The 18,905-nt window shown below is 42.3% G+C and overlaps 1 protein-coding gene and 1 long non-coding RNA gene across 10 annotated transcripts in view; one reads left to right on the top strand and one right to left on the bottom strand.

The window, feature by feature from the left end:
- LOC106021230 overlaps positions 1 to 10,321 on the bottom strand; it is a 34,230-nt gene extending 23,909 nt beyond the window's left edge. For both annotated transcript variants that reach the window (XR_005873732.1, XR_001196551.3), the window contains exon 1: positions 9,844 to 10,321. This is a non-coding gene — a long non-coding RNA (uncharacterized LOC106021230). The remainder of the gene's footprint in view (positions 1 to 9,843) is intronic.
- A 47-nt stretch (positions 10,322 to 10,368) lies between these two features.
- Edem3 (ER degradation enhancing alpha-mannosidase like protein 3) overlaps positions 10,369 to 18,905 on the top strand; it is a 60,852-nt gene continuing 52,315 nt past the window's right edge. For 4 of the 8 annotated variants that reach the window (XM_040737418.1, XM_040737417.1, XM_013114367.3 and 1 more), the window contains exons 1-2: positions 10,371 to 10,701; positions 14,567 to 14,612. In XM_040737418.1, coding sequence (XP_040593352.1) covers positions 10,541 to 10,701; positions 14,567 to 14,612 — 207 coding nt within the window. In that variant the 5' untranslated portion in view covers positions 10,371 to 10,540. Of the gene's footprint in view, positions 10,702 to 14,566; positions 14,613 to 18,905 lie in introns of all 8 variants that reach the window. The other 4 variants (XM_040737419.1, XM_005071275.4, XM_013114370.3 and 1 more) reach the window with 4 other exon arrangements.

The following is an 18,905-nucleotide window of genomic DNA, read 5'->3' as shown; positions in this document are numbered from 1 at the left end:
ACCAAACCTAAGGCTCAAGGAAAAATATTACAGTCAGTACAGTCCAGGTTATCCAGCTGACCCTGGCCGTCTTTCCCAGTGTTTCCTCTCTTTAAAGGTTTACGTTTATTTATTTATTTATTATTTTGGGGGGGATTTCAAGACAGGGTTCCTCAGTGTAGTCCTGGAACTCACTTTGTAGACCAGGCTGGTTTCAAACTCAGAGATCTGCCTGCCTCTGCTTCCCCAGTGCTGGGATTAAAGGCGTGCGCCACCACTGCCGAGTTTAAAGACTTACTTTTGATTATGTGTGTGTGGGGGTGGTGGTGTGTGAATGTGAGCAAGGGTACCTGAAGAAGTCAGGAGAGGGTAGTGGAGGAGCCCTGAAGCTGGAGTTACAGGCTGCTGCGTGTCCTACCTGTCTCGAGTGATTGTCTCCTGCAGGTCACAGCTGTAGACCCTCAAAGTACAGAACCTGGGGTTTAACCAAACTCCAATAAGTTGTCATTGCTTGCCAAGAGAAATCAGCCTAAGATTTGTCTTGTTAACTGGTTATGAGGTGGCCGGGTAATATAGTTAATTTTCACCCGACTCCTGTAATTTGGCTGCTACAATTATTTGCTGAAAGCAAGCTAGTAGCTTTGTATGATTACTGTGTTCTAGTCAGGGTTTCTATTACTGTCATAAAACATCATGGCCGAAAGCAACGTGGGGATGAAGGATTTATTTCATCTTACAGTTTGCAGTCCATCATCCAGGGAAGTCAGGGCAGAAACTCAAGGCAGGAACCTGGAGGCAGGGACTGATGCTGTGACCATGCAGTTAGCAGAGGGGTGGGTGGGAGCTGCTTACTGACTCGCTCCCCATCGCTTGCTCAGCCTGCTTTATTATAGAACCCAGGACCACCAGCCCAGGGACAGCACCACCCACAGTGGCCTGGACTGCTGTGGAATAATCCCTTTGTGCACTGTGAAGATTTGTCACTGTGATTGGTTTACTAAAAAAGCTAACAGGCAGGTAGCCAGGCAGGAAGTATATGCAGGACAACCAAACTAAGAACTGGGGAGAAGGAGGGTGGAGTCAGAGGAGCTGCCAGCAGAACTAGAGGAAGCAGGACGTGTAGAAAATGAGGTAACTAGCCACAAGCCACATGGCAGAGGTTAGATATGAAACATGGGCTAATTTAAATGGAAGAGTTAGCTAATAACAAGCCTGAACTATGGGCCGAACAGTGATAGTTGTGGTTATTTGGGAAGTGGCTGCCAGGATGGGAAAACTCTGCTTACACTGGACTCTCCCACATCATTCATTAATCAAGAAAACACTCCACATGCTTGCCTATGGGCCAATCTGGTCAGGGCATTTTCTCAACTGAGGTTCCCTCTCAGATGACACTAGCTTGCGTCAAGTGAATAGAAAACTAGCCAGCACAAACTGTGTGTAACAGTCATTCTCCACTTTTTTTTTTTTTTTTTTTTTTTTTTTTTGGTTTTTCGAGACAGGGTTTCTCTGTGGCTTTGGAGGCTGTCCTGGAACTCGCTTAGTAGTCCAGGCTGGTCTCGAACTCACAGAGATCCGCCTGCCTCTGCCTCATTCCCCACTTTTAAACTACTCAGATTCATAACTAGAGCCTCTGCTCACTTCAGTTGGTCATTTACATCGAGAAAAATACAACCTAAAACTGAACCTTTGAGAAACTGTTTTATATACATGTGCTACTCCTAGGTCTCAGACTTGCAATCCATTGCATTCACAGACTACTCAAAGTTCAACACTTGGAGGAGGCACAGTGTACAGGTGTGTATGAACAGGTATGCCATAGGAACTGGAAATAATCTCAAGGGGCACAGGATAAACAGGATCTTTGGAACCCTTGGCACCAAAACTGGCTGCAAGCCCCCACACCAGGGCTAGGAAGGCTCTGAAGGTAAAATCTGCTTATCAAGCAGTTGTGCAAATATTCAATAAAATCCCCCAGTCTTTAGCGGTGTTTCCTCGCCTCAGTGCCAAGCTCATACCTGATGCAAAGCATGATGAACTTTAAAAGGGCGGTGGCAAGTCTGAAGTACAATCCTGTATCTTGAAGTAGAGTACTGATTTCACAAAGAGATTAATTTGCAAAGAGACTGAGAACTATGTCTCAGCTTTTGTTTTGATTTTGCTTTTTGAGACAGGGGCTCTCTCTGAGCTCAGTGTTGTGGAATGCTGTCCAGACACCCTATCAGTCATTACCATCTTAATTAAAGCAACTGTGAGTACACACAAAACGATCTTCCCAAGACTGGAGTCCCTCATAGGAAGGTGCACGTGGTCCTGGGAGGAGCCGGCGGAAGGTTAACTAAAGGAAGATCTCTATGTGGGCACTGGAGGTCATCATCCAGGCTGGGCTGAAATGCACTCATGCACTTGGAAGTAAGCCCAATAACCTCACTAAGCTGGATTTGGATAGAGTCATTCCTTTTGAATGTTACTGGTGCTCTAATATGGGGGAATAGCTATTCATTTATATCTCCCCAGCAAACACAAATACAATATCCATGTTATCCTGGTGCTCACTATGTAGCCCAGGCGGGGTGTGAACTCATGGCAATTCTCCTGCTCAGTATTCCAAGTGCTGATATTATAGGTGTGAGCCACTACACCTAAGGCATGCTATTTTTTAAATCATAACAAATCTTCCATATCTTGCTATCACCTAAAATGCTAAAAGTTTTGCTTATATACTAAAAGTAAAAAAAAAAAAAAAGACAAAACCCAAAATCTGACAAAAATATCCTAACTTTTCAACAATATATTTGGAAAAAATAGAAAAAGTACTATTTTCATATAACTATAAGCTGAATAAAAAAGTAAAAAATATTAAGCTTCAAATATTTGACAAGTATCAGGACTTGTTTTTATGTACTTATTTTTAGTATGTGTATGTATGCATGTATGTATGTATGTTTGTATGTCCCTTGGGAGCTGGAGTTATTGGAGGCTGTGAGCCACTTACTGTGGGTGCTGGGAACTGAATTTGGGTCCTTAGCAGGCATGGCATAAGTTTTTTAACTGTGGAGCCATCTCTCCAGTCCCAAGACATGCTTTTATAAAAACAAAGCAGGGTTGGGAAATGGTTCAGTTGGTAAAGCAACTGAAAAAAAAATGAGTACCTGAATTTAGATCTTCAGTACCTATGAAAAAGACTGAGCATGACTGTGGTATATAGCTGGCTGTGGTGTGTATGTGGCTGTGGTGTGTGTCTGGCTGTGGTGTGTGCCTGGCTGTTTTGTGTGGTTGGTTGTGGTGTGTGTCTGGCTGTGGTGTGTGACTGGTTTTAGTGTGTGTCTGGCTGTGGTGTGTGTCTTGCTGTGGTGTGTGTCTAGCTGTGGTGTGTGACTGGCTGTGGTGTGTGACTGGCTGTGGTGTGTGTCTGGTTGTGGTGTGTGTCTGGATGTGGTGTGTGACTGGCTGTGGTGTGTGTCTGGCTATGGTGTGTGTCTGGCTGTGGTGTGTGTCTGGCTGTGGTGTGTGACTGGCTGTGGTGTGTGCCTGGATGTGGTGTGTGTCTGGATGTGGTGTGTGACTGGCTGTGGTGTGTGTCTGGATGTGGTGTGTGCCTGGATGTGGTGTGTGTCTGGATGTGGTGTGTGACTGGCTGTGGTGTGTGTCTGGCTGTGGTGTGTGTCTGGCTGTGGTGTGTGACTGGCTGTGGTGTGTGCCTGGATGTGGTGTGTGCCTGGATGTGGTGTGTGTCTGGATGTGGTGTGTGACTGGCTGTGGTGTGTGTCTGGATGTGGTGTGTGTCTGGATGTGGTGTGTGGCTGGCTGTGGTGTGTGTCTGGATGTGGTGTGTGACTGGCTGTGGTGTGTGTCTGGATGTGGTGTGTGTCCGGATGTGGTGTGTGACTGGCTGTGGTGTGTGACTGGCTGTGGTGTGTGTCTGGATGTGGTGTGTGACTGGCTGTGGTGTGTGTCTGGATGTGGTGTGTGTCTGTAATCCTGGTACTGGGAAGTAGACACAGATGGGTCTCTGAAACTTGCTAGTCAGCAAGCCTTGATCAATCGTCAGTGAGCTCACTGTGTATATAGAGACTCCCAAAAAATAAGGTCATGAGCAACAGAGGCAAGCACCCGCTGTCAACCTCTGGTCTGCATGTGAGTGAATACACCTGTATACTCACATACACACATGTGAACACATACCCAAGCAAGCAACATATAAGACTGAAAAAAAATTCATGTAGGGGTTAGAGAGATGGCTCAGCAGTTAGTTAAAAGCACTAACTGCTCTTCCAGAGGATCTGAGTTTGGTTCCCAGAACCCACATGGTGGCTCACAACCATCTGTAACTCCAGTTCTGGGGGATTCCATGCCTCTTCTGACCTCCCTGGGAACAGACATATATGCAGGCAAACACTCATTCACGCAAAATAAATGAGTCTTTAAAAAAAATCATGTATACGGAAGGCTTACAAGACTCTCTGACTGTATGTATTCTCCAAGTCCTCTTCCTCTCCCAACTTCAAATGCTTTACAGGTGAAGCCGCCTTTTCTGAGGAAGGAATGGTACCGTCTACTTGTATACGTGTATATTTACTCCAAAACAGAATGAGGTTGTAGCTCATACAAGGTCTCCATGGCAGAATCTGTGGTTCACTGAGTAGGATGCAGGTCCAGAAGGGTTATGATTTAGGTCAGGGAGGCTGCAGCAGCCACATGAAGTCAGCAGAGCAATGTAGTGGATAAGATTTGTAGTGTAGATTAGAGCCAGGGCTGTGGGCACCTACACCCACTTGACTCCTACTCTCATAATGGCAACTTTTCCTTTCTATTCCACAACAATGATCAATACCAATAACCACTGTTTATTGAGCTGTTCTGAAGGTTTCTACATAGTGTGCACACACATTATTTGAGCATCTTCACAAAGGCCGTTGAAGAAAGGGACCCATACCAAGGAATGTAACCCTTCCTGAAAGGGCTCTGAAGACAGTCTTATTTTGCAAATCGACACTAAGACACAAGGAACGCTAATACTTAGCACAAGTGAACATGACCAAATGCAGCAGAGCTGGCTCTGAGCCATTGTTCTCAGGCTCTAACATACCTGTGTGGACACTGTTGAGCGGTACCACTTAAACACGTGGCTACTCTTAACTAATGGGCGAGATCTGCGTTGGTGAGACAAAATGAGGCTATAAGCCCAGAGGGGGAGCATTAAAGGCTGAAGAGAGTAAACGGAAAACGGCTACTAAAGGAGTGGGCGTTCACACCGTGATACAAGAGCTGGCACTGGTGACAACGAAGTGTTCTGAAGGGCTGACAGCAAGACATGGAACGAGTCCTCTGAAGTCCTCACTCCCTTTCTGGAATTTCGATAAGCCAGTCAGCTATGTGGGGAGACAATCCATAATATTTACTGAGTACTTTTCATGAACTACCCTTTCTGGGGCCATAGAGTCCCAGAATGTTAAGTGCAGAATAAATGTTGCTTTGATTTAATGGACATAGGCTTGGCCTGGCAAGAAGAAAAGTGCCCCGTAAATTCCACATGATCAGCTAACGGGAATCTTTTTTGTTTTGTTTTTCGAGACAGGGTTTCTCTGTGTAACTTTGGAGCCTGTCCTGGAACTCACTTTGTAGACCAGGCAGGCCTTGAAACTAATGGGAATCTTACAAGAAAGAACTAAATGGGAAATCATTAACAGAATGGTTAAACAACAAAAACAAAACAAAACAAAAACACTTCCAAATTCCATCTTAGGAGTAACAAGATCTGTAGGATTGAAGAATTTAGGGGCAACTGCTGTTCTGTGACCAGTCAAGTACTGGTCTCAGCCTTCCAGGGCTCTTCCTGAACCACAATAGTTGAAGCAAAGCCTCTCCCTTGTGTCTATATGGCTTCTACACATTATCCCGCCTAACCTCTGACACATCCAGGCAGGAAAATGAACATACATATTTGCGTAAGATACAAGGCTGTGTAAACAAACTCTTAGCCGGTTAAAGGGCACCATGTTATAAATTGCCCTTGTTATTATTTTTAATGGGTTCTATGCATCTAAAAATCTGTTTTATATTCTCTCTTATTCCCCTTGGGTGCTTTCCACATTTTTTTAATGTACAACTCCAAGCTCTCTGAATTAACTCCCATATTAAAAATTTAAAAACTAAAAAATTACTAATGTATAAGTTTTTAAACTAATGAATGTAAATTTTCTCCAGAGCCCCATAATTTGCCAATTAGCTAATAATTCTTATTTCCATTAATGGGTTAAAATGGGATCTACTTTGAAATGTACTTTGTGAGTATATTTCCGTCATAAATATGAGCTCCAGCTCAGAGATGTTAACTTCCAAGACTTTTTAGGTCACATCAGATTTTTCTCTTTATGATTTTGCAGAGGTTAGTGAAAAATGGACTCAACTATTGGCTAGAAACTGAAACACAGAAGGGAGGAAAAAGATGTTTATTATTCAGTGAGTCAACAAAGAATGTGCTCTGGCTGCTCATTATCACACCCTTTAAAATGCAGGCTTAGCCTGGAGACAAGCAAAAATGCAGAAAATGATAAACACAAGGCCTGTGCTTCCTCTTCAGTATATTGCTTCTTAACAAGATTGCTAATGTCTTATTGAAAGCCAGAAGAGCTCAGAAGTCTTTAGGATTAGAACATCAGGGAGACTTATAATAAGATAACAACAACAACAAAAACTGGGTTACTGTCAATAAGCCACTCCAAATAACTGACTTGGAAATGTATCTGAAAGTCATTGAGTATTTTTATACTGTCTCTGCTTTTAGTTTTCAAATGCTAGATGATTGGTGCTGACCTTTGGCTTGTCCTGTTCTCAGCCAAGACCAACTCGGAGGTATTTATTTACTTAGCTAACTTCATCATTAAGGCTGCCAAAGAGGATCTGGGATGGCAGCAATGCAGGATTGCAGGTTTGTAAAAGGGATAAGTATCATTCAGTAATGTGCTCATGTGTTTTTACAGCACCCATACGAGTACATGGAAGGGTCACACTATTTCCTCTTTACAGTGAGGAAACTGAAGGAATGAGAAAGCAAACACATCGGATGATCGTGTGGACTGCATGGTGACTACTGCTGCTTGACAAAGTTCCAGAACTTCGACATTGCCAACCACACTTCTCCAGCACCTTTTTACTTTGATTTTTAATGATTCTCACTCAGTATTAATGCCTTTCCCTTTGGAAATTTTGTGTGGGCTTTGGTAGAGAATGAAAATCTGTACAATGGTAGCTTCACTAAACAAAATAATTATTTGTGAAAAATCCCCACCGCTGTGGAGCCCAGAATTGAAACGCATGCTCCTAATTACACCAAGAACAGGAATGTTAGAGGCACACCTGATCCCAAGGATTCAGATCCAGAGCCTGTGGTCATGAAGGCCAAGAGTTCAGTTAATCAGTGTAGAGAAATCAGAATGGTATGGTATAATGGGAAAAGAGTAAGACATCAGGATCTTCTCTTTTGGGAGCGCTATGAGGGAAACAGGCCCAGATAGTAAGACTAAGAAACTGTAGTGTCTGCTCCCCAGAAGTCCTTTCCCAAGGTCAGGATAAGGGCCTCCATTCCCTTGGGAGCTTGAGCCAACTTTCTGCTTGATAAAGCAGTCACTTTTTTTTCTTTCTCCCTTTCTTTTCTTTCTTTCTTTCTTTCTTTCTTTCTTTCTTTCTTTCTTTCCTTCCTTTTTTTTTTTTTTTTTTTTTTTTGAGACAGGTTTCTCTGTGTAGCTGTGGAGCCTGTCCTGGAGCTTACTCTGTCCTCGAACTCACAGAGATCTTTCTGCCTCTGCCTCCCTAGTGCTGGGATTAAAGGTGTGCACCACTATTTACCACTAAGGTGGTTATTTAGAAACAAGCTGGCTAGCATCCTTCAAATAATCACAGTCCAGTGCACGTGAAATTGCACTAATAAAAACAGAGTTCAATGAAAGAACAGGATCATTGTGGAATATTACTTTAGCTGTGTAAAGATTGTTACATTTGTTTATGCTGCATTTGGTTAATTATGTAAAGATGTGTCGCATTTGTTTTACCTTGCCTGCCTAAAGCATTGGTCTAATAGAAAGCTGAATGGCCCATAGCTAGGTAGAAGAGGGTAGACAGGTGGAGCTGATAGTCAGAGAGAATAAGTAGGGGAGGAAATCTAGGCAAAAGAGAAAGGAGAACAAGGGAGAAAGAGGGAGATGCCCAGGTCCAGAAGCCAGGCAGCTGCCAGCCAGCCAGACCCAAGTAGCATTGAAAGTAGGACAGACAGACGGAAAGAAAGGAAGAAAGAAAGAAGGAAAGAAAGGTAAAAAGGTCCAAAGCCGGAAAGAAAGGAAGAAAGAAAGAAGGAAAGAAGGAAAGGTAAAAAGGTCCAAAGCAAAATGTAGCTGAAGAGAAACAGATTAAAATAAGCCTGAGCATTCACAACTAAGAATAAATCTCTGTGTCATGATTTGGGAGCTGGTTGGTAGGCCAAAAAAAAAAAAAAAAACCAGAAAGAAAGAAAGAAAGCCTGCTGCATAGGATGGAGGGTGACTTGAGCTCTCTGGAAGGTTCAGAATGGTTTTGCGGGGATGGAATCTAAGCCAAGTCTTAATAGGTTGTGGGTGTTAGACAAAGTTTTCAGGGTAACAGAGGAGATACAGGAGCAAAGATAAAGAGAATTTATTTAGTTGTTGCATGGAACTTGAGACAGGGGCAGATAGAAGGAGAGAGGAAGAATTCAGTGTTTGCTGATGTGCTTGTTTGCTTACTCTGTGGCAGAGTGGAAGAGAACAGGGTAGTAGGGTAATCACTTGGGCTGTTGTAATGGCTCAGCAAAGAGATAACAGATCTAGAGCAGAGCAAACGTGGAATAGAAAAGCATGGATCTGAAAGACAGCAGAGATACGAATCTATGTGATTTGGCAACTGGTTGGACACTAACTATGAAAGAAGATGAGGAACCATGGTTCTGAAACATCCAACAATTTTACACTTGAGTTTCTCTTAGAATAGACCTAAGGGAAATTGGTTGGGAATGTAAGTCTGACCATTAGGTCAGATGTAAATCTAGAAATCAGCTAGAGAGATAAGGCGGCTGAATCTGGGCCACAAGTCACTGAAGAATAACCCAGAGGACAAACAGCAAAGGGGTAAAAGGCAAGCCTTCAGGAAACACCTGCATTTTTGAAAGTAACCAAGGAGTGAGGGAAGAAAGGTTATTTTGTCACCTGAATGGTAAGAGAGGTAAGATGTAAGTAAGTGGTAGAGCATTAAAATCAAGAGGTTTCGGGACAGCTGAATACTGCTGAACAAACAAACATGAAATTCACTGTGGCCACAGAGGTCACACCCAAGCTCCTCAGTTCCGAAGCCACCTGCTGAATTATCACAAAAGAAAGAAATGGGCTTTTGCAAGAGAAACCCACTTGTCATTTTACCAACGGTTGGCCATTGCAACTCATTACAACATCCAGTCTTCACTAAACTTAAAAAAAAATCACTTACATCCTACACTTCTTTTCTTCCACAGGCTTTTTAGGTAACTATTATTAGTCATGTCCTTAGTTCTGCTTGCCCTCCTTCATTTTTGTGGTCCTGTTAGTTGCTGGGACTTCTGAATCAGAGGTAGGTTGGAGTGTAACCAAGAGTGAGCTTAGTGTTTGCTAACTTCCTCAAGCCTAGCTTTCCACGTGTGCAAAAGGGGAACGAGCATATCTACAGATTAGAATCCAGAAAAGTGCGCTAATGAAAGTAAAACCCTCACGTGGTTCTGTCGTCTAAAGTTTCATTCACTTTGTCGTTTTTTGGTTAAAAAATTTTTTTAATTGTTATTTCCCAGAGGGTAGAAGACTATTGCTCAAGGAATAGGATACCGACCTGGGGACAAGTCTCATTCTGTCAGCTCTCAGGAAAACATCTTCAGGAAGAGAAGGGCAAATAACTGACGACTCCCAGGGACTGTGTAGCCCACCTACGAGGACTGGCCGAAGGGACAGCGGAACTTAGAACGTCTAGACCTGCGTGGCCCTTGCAGGACAGGACTACAAGTCCCAGGACGCAGCGCGCCAGCAAGGCGCCTGCGCTTAGGGCTGTAGGCAAGGCGAAGGAAGCGGTGCACTTTGGGACTAGTAGTTCCCAGGTGGCAACTCCAGGGGTCGGAGGTGGGTCGAATGGACAGCTCCCTGCCCAGTCCCGCCTTTTGTCCACGTCCCGCTTCTCCTGGCCAATGCCCCGTCCTGTAGCTGTGGCCAGCCCCTCTCCGAGGCAGTTTCCATTGGTTCTGAGGCCATCCCACTGCTGCTCTACCCGGAAGTAGCCTTGGGGAGGCGGTTTCCTAGACTACGACACCGGAAAGCTGGGGGCGGTGCTCTGGGCCGTAGAGGGCGGAGGGTGGTGGCAGCGCTGGCGCTGGGGACCGGCTCGGTGGCTTCGGCAAACAGTTTGGCGCCGGCGGCCGCCTGCCTCACTCCACAGCCCGCCCTCGACACGGCTCGCAGCCTCCTCGCCGCCGGCATCCCGCAATGTGGTCCACCGTGCGGGTGTAGCATCTGCGCGTGCGCGGAACCGCGGGGCCATGAGCGAAGCCGGCGGCGGTCGGGGCTGTGGGTGCCGGGTCCCCCAGCGAGCGCCATGGAGCCTGGTGGCAGCGACGGCCGCTCTCTGCCTGGTGTTGGCCACGTCCGTGTGCACGGCGAGGGCCGCGCCCATGAGTAGGGAAGAGAAGCAGAAGCTTGGGTAAGGGTGCGTGGCTGTCCTGGTGGGTTTCCTGGCCAGGCTGCCGGCGGTCGCGGTGCCTGTCACTGCGCCCCCGTCGCGCAGCGGACTTTAGCTGTGGTGACTGGAACAGCTGGTGAGGCTGGAGGACCTCGGTGCGGTGGGCAGGGTCAAGGAGGATGGGAGCCCATCCCCACGACGTGACCTCGGGGGCTGTCGGGTGTCTCCTGGGCAGCCCGTGACATGTGCTGTGTTGTGTCACGGGGCTGGTGGAGGGGCTACCGCCTGGGTGGCGGAGTTCTGGGGGCGCCTTCTGGCAGAGGAGGGTTAGAGTTCTCGCCCAAGTGAGCTCCCAGCGGGAAAATGTTGCGCTGTTTACACCTGTTAAAGGAAAAGGGGCGTTCACTGGAACTTGAACTTTTCCGATGTCACTATCACCTTGCTGTGTTTTCTTTCCTATAGGGCATTTGCGCATGGGGCAGGCGATTTGATGTTATTTAAAGGCCTCGATTGAGTGTTATCCCTAACTCCCTTAGTGCAGTTTCATGAATCTTAAAAGTGTTACAAAACTCTCTAGCCTTCAATTCAGTAATTCTAATACATCCGAAGTGGCACAGATTAAATAAGAACAAAGTGGAGAGTCTGTAGAAATTGGCAAAACCGTGAACAGTTAAGCGAGAGAAGAGGAAATGCGTGCGCATCGGTAGCAGGAAGAGTTAATTGTGAGAGATGCTTATTAAAACAGCGAGGTGGGTGGGTTTTGCTTGTTTGGTTAATTAGCACAGAACACCAGGATGCAGCACTGGTTAGGGAAAATGTGAAAAAACTTGGTAGGAATGTAAATTCGTGTGACCTATTGACACCAACTCCTGAATTTTAAATTGTGCTTGTTCGTGGACTCATTTCTTTCTCTGGGGATCTCCCCTGCAGAAATAAAAGCACTGTTAGAGATTAAGTGTATAAAGGGGCGCATTTTGAAAGAACAGAACAGTTCCTGGGAGGAAAATGGTTGAATATGTTGGTTTGCTCTGTGTCATGGAATAATGTTCATACATTCAGAAATAGTTCTGTTATTAGAAGGCTATCCAGGATCTATTCCAAAGATAATAATAAAAAAAGCTAAAGCCAGTTGTAGGATAATATATAAATAGTAGCGGTACCATTTTATAAGAAAAAAAATTACCCAGATTTAGAAAAAAATAAAAGGTAACAAATATCCTATAATGTTCAGATAAAAGGGGAGTGGAGTCATTAGGTTCTAATAATATGCTCCTTTATTTCAATCATTGCAAAACAATTGTATTACTTTTTAATAAAAGTAATAAAAATCAGAGGAAAAGAAGATGAAGTGTCAGCTATCCAAAGAAAATTACCAGTGAATTCTAGTATTTTGCTTTTTTTTCTTTATAAGTTTAATGTATTATTTGGTGACATTTTAATGACTTCCCCACTCTGTTGCCATTTAACTCATGCCATCTCTAAAACTGTTATTATGTCATGAGGTGAATGCTGTCTCCATTGTTCAAAGAAATTGAGATTCAAGGTTAACTTGTTCAGGGTCTCAAAGCTGGTCATAGGTGGAATTGAGTTTTTGTTTTGTTTTTACCTATGTCTGACCTCATGTTGTATGCACAGTGCTGTATTTCCCGAAGATTGGGGGTATTAATTCTAGTATGGTTACAAATATTTTCTTTGACTTTTTTATTAAAAGTTTTCTTTGAGTCATTGGACAGCCAGTCTAGACAAACTAGTGAGCCCCAAGTTCAGTGAGAGATCCCGTCTCAAAAAATAAGGTATAAGAATGTGTGTGTGTCACATACACTGGAATTGTTGTGAACAGTTGCTTGCAGTTATATACCTGATATATAGTATTATCTTTCATGGAATTGTTTTTTTTTTTTTTCAGGACAGGAGATCTTGCTAATATTTTTGGTTGTTGGGGGTCAGATTTCAAGTATATCTTATACAATTGTTAAATAGATATAAGACTATTTTTAACTGTTTATTATAGTCATTGTGCCATTCTATACTTATGCCCACTTTGAAGTTTGTGTTGTGGAACTTGCTGATTGTATGTTGCAAAGATGCAAGTGTGTCTTCATATGCAATTATAATTTACCCACAATTTTGAAAGTTCATAGCTCTCAAAGTTGAGTTAACAAGTTAGTTTTTCACCTATGATGCACCTCCAGGCTCTAGCATTACCAGTGGCAAAAAACTTCCCTTCTTGATAGCAATCGTAGTTACTGCTGTTTGAGAGTTCCACACCATCTTCAAGATGAGTGACTAAATGGATTTAATAAGATAGTCCTTAATTTTCTGAAATTCCTTGGATCTGTGTAAACTTATAATGTTTAACACAGTAGTAGGGAGATTTTTTTTTTTTTTTTTACGTTTGTGTGTGTGCCATCGCACGTGGAGTCAGAACACCATGCAGGAATCAATCCTCTCCTTCCACCATATGGGTTTTTGGGATCAAACCCAGATCGTCAAGCTCTGTGGCAAGTGCCTTTACCCAGTGAACACTCTTGCCAGCCAAGTTCTTGGTTTTAATGGTTAGGTGTTTTAAAATAGTTCTAAAAAGTTGTCAGGACTATTTAGGTCGCAAAATGAAGTGTACCTAACCTTGCTGGTCATGACAACCATGGTTGAATATTAAGAGATTTTCTGCCTGCCAGATTTATTATTATCAGCATTTCACCATTCATTGTTCTGAAAATGACAATGTAGTATAGTAGGAAGGAAAATAAATATAACCAGGCATTTTCTTCACTCTTTTTTCTAGTCCTAGTTTTAGTAATGGAACTTTGGGAAGAGAAGAGGTGGTAAATACTGGTCTCGATGTTTTCCTTTGCCGATTATTGAATTAAGCTCTGTCCAGCTCTCACATTAACTTTTGTAATAGTACGCAAGTCCTGGTCATAGAAATGCTTCATTGTGAAACTCATCCCTTTGTCTCTGAAACCTTGTGGGCTCTGATTGAGTGAATCCGTTTGGGTACTGAAACCTCTGTTTTCAACAGCTGTATTGGAAGTTGAGAGAAACACATTCTCTCTTCTTTTCTTCCTCTGCTTCCCCTCTCTGCCCAGACTGATCTTAAGCTTGTGATCTTCTGGCTCCAGTTCCTTGAAAGTTTGAAGTCTCCCCTGGAACTTTAAAGTTTTTGTTTTTGAAGTGAATTCTACTTTTTCAGAGTGTTTTTTAAGAGACCAGACTACGCCAGAAAGTGTGTCCTTTGGAAGAGAGACAAACAGAGTATGTACTTAAGCTAGGCATTAGTGGTTTACTCAGTTTAATGGGAAAGACAGAGGCTTGAGAAAATATTAGTTCATATTAGTCTGACACACCCAACTCCCCTTATATATAGAACAAACAATATGTGGTACTAATAATTGTTGCTTTGAGAAGTTGTCTAGAAACATCCTACTCCAAGAGTAGGTTACATAATTATATTAATAGCAGTAGTGTTCTTTTCAAAACCAGCTTTCCTTCTTTGCCATTATGACATGGGTCATTCAATAGTTTTCTTAGAAAAAGACCAGCAGTTTTATATAAATTACTAGGACTACGGATAGTAAAGGTCAGGCCCTACCCCTTGTGGTGAGGTAATAAAGTCCCTACTCTGTGGTTTCCTTCTATTTTTTTTTTTTTTTTTTTTTTTTTACGAGACAGGGTTTCTCTGTATTGTTTCGGAGGCTATCGGTCCAGCCCGGCTCGAACTCACAGAGATCCGCCTGCCTCTGCCTCCCGAGTGCTGGGATTAAAGGTGTGACTGCCCGGATCCTTCTATTTTTTATGTGTGCTTTTATGAAGGAGAATTGTGTTTCCGAAGCCCAGTAGATAGAATATACATAACTTTTCTCCCTCTCTGTTTTTTCACAACTAGAAATCAAGTCCTGGAAATGTTTGATCATGCATATGGCAACTATATGGTAAGTATGAAGCTTGTTTCTGCATACCGTTTACAGCATCTGAGTGTACAAAGTTAGCTGGGAATTTTGAAGCCTGAATTACTAATGCATATTTTTAAGGAAAGTTTTCAAAAAGCAGGACAAATGTAAGCTAGCAGAGTATTTCTGGTGGGGATTCTTTTTTTTTTTTTTTTCCGAGACAGGGTTTCTCTGTATTGCTTTGGAGCCTGTCCTGGAACTCGCTCTGTAGACCAGGCTAGCCTCGAACTCACAGAGATCCGCCTGCCTCTGCCTCCCGAGTGCTGGGATTAAAGGCGTGCGTCACCACCGCCTGGCTCCTGGTGGGGATTCTTAGGGAATCAATTTGTTGAACAGGTAAGAAATTGAAACCAGGTCTTGTAACTTTGTATTTAAGCAGTTTACTTCAGTGCTGGCAACAGTTAATATATGTAGGTAAACAGGAAAAAGATGTTATCTCAGGCTTTAAGGGATGTCCTTTAAGAAAAGCTGCATTACAAACCTATGAAACAAACAAACCATAAGAGATGATATCACATAGCCTCTGTACAAATGCTGTGATGTGGATTCTGAATTGAGTGCATTTTGCTTTCTGCTGATCCATTGTTTCGAAGTGTTTCAGAGGTATTGAGAGATAAGTAGCAGCTAACCCTGGAAAAGTTGTAGTATGGATGAAAGGTTCTAGAGATCTAGTACACAAAAGGTAGATAAAATAGCAAGCAAATTTTAAGAGTTCAATTTTGCATATACATTTTTGTAATTTTATAAAAAAGTTTAATCAAGTTATGCTGAGAATTTCTCCTTTTTGTATTTACATTTAAAATATACCAGGAGATTGTCTCTTATGATTATAGCCTAAGTATAGTTAGCAGATTTGACAGAGAGCTAACTTTAATTCTTTTTAAGATTCTTTTCACCTGATTCAGTAAATCCACATTCATTTGTATAGGTTAGATATCATTGTATTCTATATCATTAGTCCCCTCTTTATATATTTTTGTATTTTGTATATTTTCTTACTTATATGTCTGTGTGAGTATGTGCCATGTGTGGGTACTTCCAGAGGCCAGAAGAAAGTATCAAATCCCTAGAAGCAGGAGTTAGAGACAGGAGGTTGTGAGACACCCAAAGTGGGTACTAGGAGGAAACAGCAGGTCTTCTGGGAGAGCAGAAGTGCTGTTAGCCTCTCAGCCCTTGCTTTTATGTTTTAAACACATTTTGTATTTGATAGCCCTTGTTCTCTTTTGTTATTGCTTAGAGTGAAGTTTGACATTTAACTAATGTTTCTAGAATATGATGGTTATGAAACCTTGGATTTAAACATTGAAAACATGATAAATTTATTACTCAATGTGACTGTAGCTATTCTTTTAATATTTCTTTCAAAATCTTTTACCCCTTGTGATGGGGGATGTCCTTATATATATGTTTCTTTTATTAGTTGATGAATAAAACACTGTTTGGCCAGTAGAGGCAGGAATATAGGCGGGACTAGGAGACGAGGAGAATTCTGGGAAAGGTAGGCAGGGATTGCCTGCCAGAGAGAGATGCCATGTAGAGAGCGGGTTGATAGGACTTGCCAGGTGTTCTCTGGTAAGATGAGGCCATGTAGAAATATGCAGATTAGTAGTTGTGGCTTAGTAATTAAGACAGAGCTAGCCAATAAGTCCTAGCCATCAGTCAACAAGTTAATAATTAATATAGTGTCTTTGTGTGCTTATTTGGAGCTGAAGTGGTGGCAGGACCTGCTAGGATAAGAAAACTAACAATACCCTTGTTAGTTTTGTTTAAGGGAGACTAGTGGTATAGAGATAGCCAGCTGGATTCCTTAAAAGGTCCTTAAATTGTAGCCAGCTCATATGGGTAAACTTTTGATTCCAAAGTTGAGCAAAATGATAAACAACTAGATGAATTTGCCACATTTTGCTCTAAGTAGAGCCCTCTCCTTAGTTTTATTTATTTACTGTGTGTGTATATTTGTATGTGCTCATATGTGTGTGTATAGAGGACAGAGATTGGTACTGAATACGTTCCTCAGTCACTGTTCACCTTAAGTTTTTTGAGACAGGGTTTCTCTCTGATCCTCAAGCTCATAGTTTGGCTAGACTGGCCACTCCAGGGATCCTCCTGTCTCTGCTTCCCCAGTGCTGGGATAGGCATGAATGGCCATGTCTGGATTTTTTGTGTGGGTTCTGGGGCAAGCACTTTACTGACAGAGTCAGCTCCGCAGTCCTCAGGAGCCCCTCTTTATAGAGTATGCTTTCTTTACTATTTTAGCCCTTTCAGGTAAAGAGCAGAGAGTTATAACAATACATCTCAATGGGGCTTATGGCAGAGTGGGTACTAGGGCAGCCCTTGTAAGACTTTCTGACCCTGTTACTAATGTGACCTAACTGAGTAACTGTTTATCAGTTAACTCCTTTGAGTCAGGTCTTGTAAAATGGGACCAATTGTGAAGGATTATTGTAGATGATAAGTTTTTTTTTTAAACAGAGAGCCCTCTTTATTTTTAATAAAATCAACTTTTATATGTTTTGTGCTTAGCATGGTACTTGAACACCTAAGTGCTTATTAATTTTTTTGTTGTTGTTTTTGGTTTTTTGAGACAGTGTTTCTCTGTGTAGTTTTTTGGAGCCTGTGCTGGAACACTCTATAGACCAGGCCAGACTTTCCTGGAGCTCACAGATATCTGCCTCCCGAGTGCTGGGATTAAAAGCATGTGCTACCACTATCCGGGATATTAAATATTTTTTAAAGAACTAAATTAAATTCTTGTGAAAATGAAATCAAATGTTGCATTTGATTATTTTGATCATCTTGTCTTTTAACCTAAAAAAATTAATAAACTTTTAAAATAGAAAGTTATGCAGATTTCAGGATCTATAAACTTTCTTTTATTAGTTGCCTGTGTTAAATGTAAAGTATCTGCTATTTGATAGGCTTTTAATAATGTAGACAGCCTGTCTTTGGTTCTCACGAGTTGTTTGCTGTGTTCCTTAGCCTGTTCTACAGCTAGAACAGTTTCTTGGGCCTTCTTGGCTCCCACAGGAAGGAAATGGCACTTTCCTGAGATCAACAGTGTAGTGTAGTTATGAGCATGGACATGGGATCTGGAAGAGGGTCCCTGAGGAAGCTCTGCCACCTATCAGCCTGGTTAAGGAGGGAGGACTAACCTGATCCCAGAGCCTGTTTTCTCATCTGTATATAATGAAGTCAGTCCTTTACCTGCCTTACAGTGTTGTGCAGGCACGACCGTGGTCATTTTATACAGATTGCTAGTTAGAACTAGTGTCTGGCAGGTAGGAAACACATGTATAACTGCTACTGATAATTATAACTTTTATTACGTATTATTTGCCAGAGACAAAAATTTCTCTTGTATACTAAGTGTAATATCACATACCTCTAGTCCCAGGACTTAAAAGGCAGAGGCAGGAGGATCACCACAAGTTCCAGGTCAGCCTGGTTTATATATCAAATTTTAGGCCAACCAGGGATAAGACCCTGTTTGAAAAAACCAAAACCAAACAAAAACTAGAGAGGAAGAAATTTCTTTCCTAAAATCCATGTAGATTTGAATCCCATGTGTGTCTCTAGGTTGCAGAGAACTTCCTGAGCTCACACATCCTTCATTGTCTGGGCATGTACTCATCCTGAAATACAGGATTCTCTGTGTACTGTTTCTTGATAGAATGTTACTAAAACTCTTGACATCCCTGAAGTTACCCTGAGAGTTTCTGATTTTGTGTTGTTGGCAAGGCTATTGACATTATAATGATCGTTTGACAAATCTTCGTCCCCATCAGACTGTGGTTTATTCTCAGTGAATTAATTGCACAGATGGTTTTCTCTTTTTCCCCAAATCACATGGAATGTGATGTTTATTTTGGCAATTCTTGCATAATCTTACTTAACCCTAGACCATAGTCACTCTATGGCTTCTAATAAAAGGTTTTGCTTATCTGTGCTCATTTGAGTTTCCAAATTAATGCAGATGAGAACACGATATGTATCAGGACCATTCCTTGGGGACCTGGGGGGTTGATGATGGTGATGATGATTATGAATATGATATTTGTCTCCCAGGGTTTATCCTGGCTACTCTGGGCAATAAAACTGTTGTTAGCAAAAAGTGTACTTTTGTAGACCCCTAAGTATTACAGATAAAATTGAAAACATTTGGGAAGTATAATTTCCCTCAATTTCTGAAATCAGTATAGTCTTTTTGTTTGTTTTGAGACAGTCTCTGTATGTGGTACTGAATGGCTTTGAACTCACTATGTAGCACAGGCTGCC

Source organism: Mesocricetus auratus, unplaced genomic scaffold, assembly GCF_017639785.1.
Source record: "Mesocricetus auratus isolate SY011 unplaced genomic scaffold, BCM_Maur_2.0 Super-Scaffold_100676, whole genome shotgun sequence".
Classification (NCBI taxonomy): Eukaryota; Metazoa; Chordata; class Mammalia; order Rodentia; family Cricetidae; genus Mesocricetus; species Mesocricetus auratus.
This window is presented reverse-complemented; position numbering and strand designations above follow the sequence as displayed.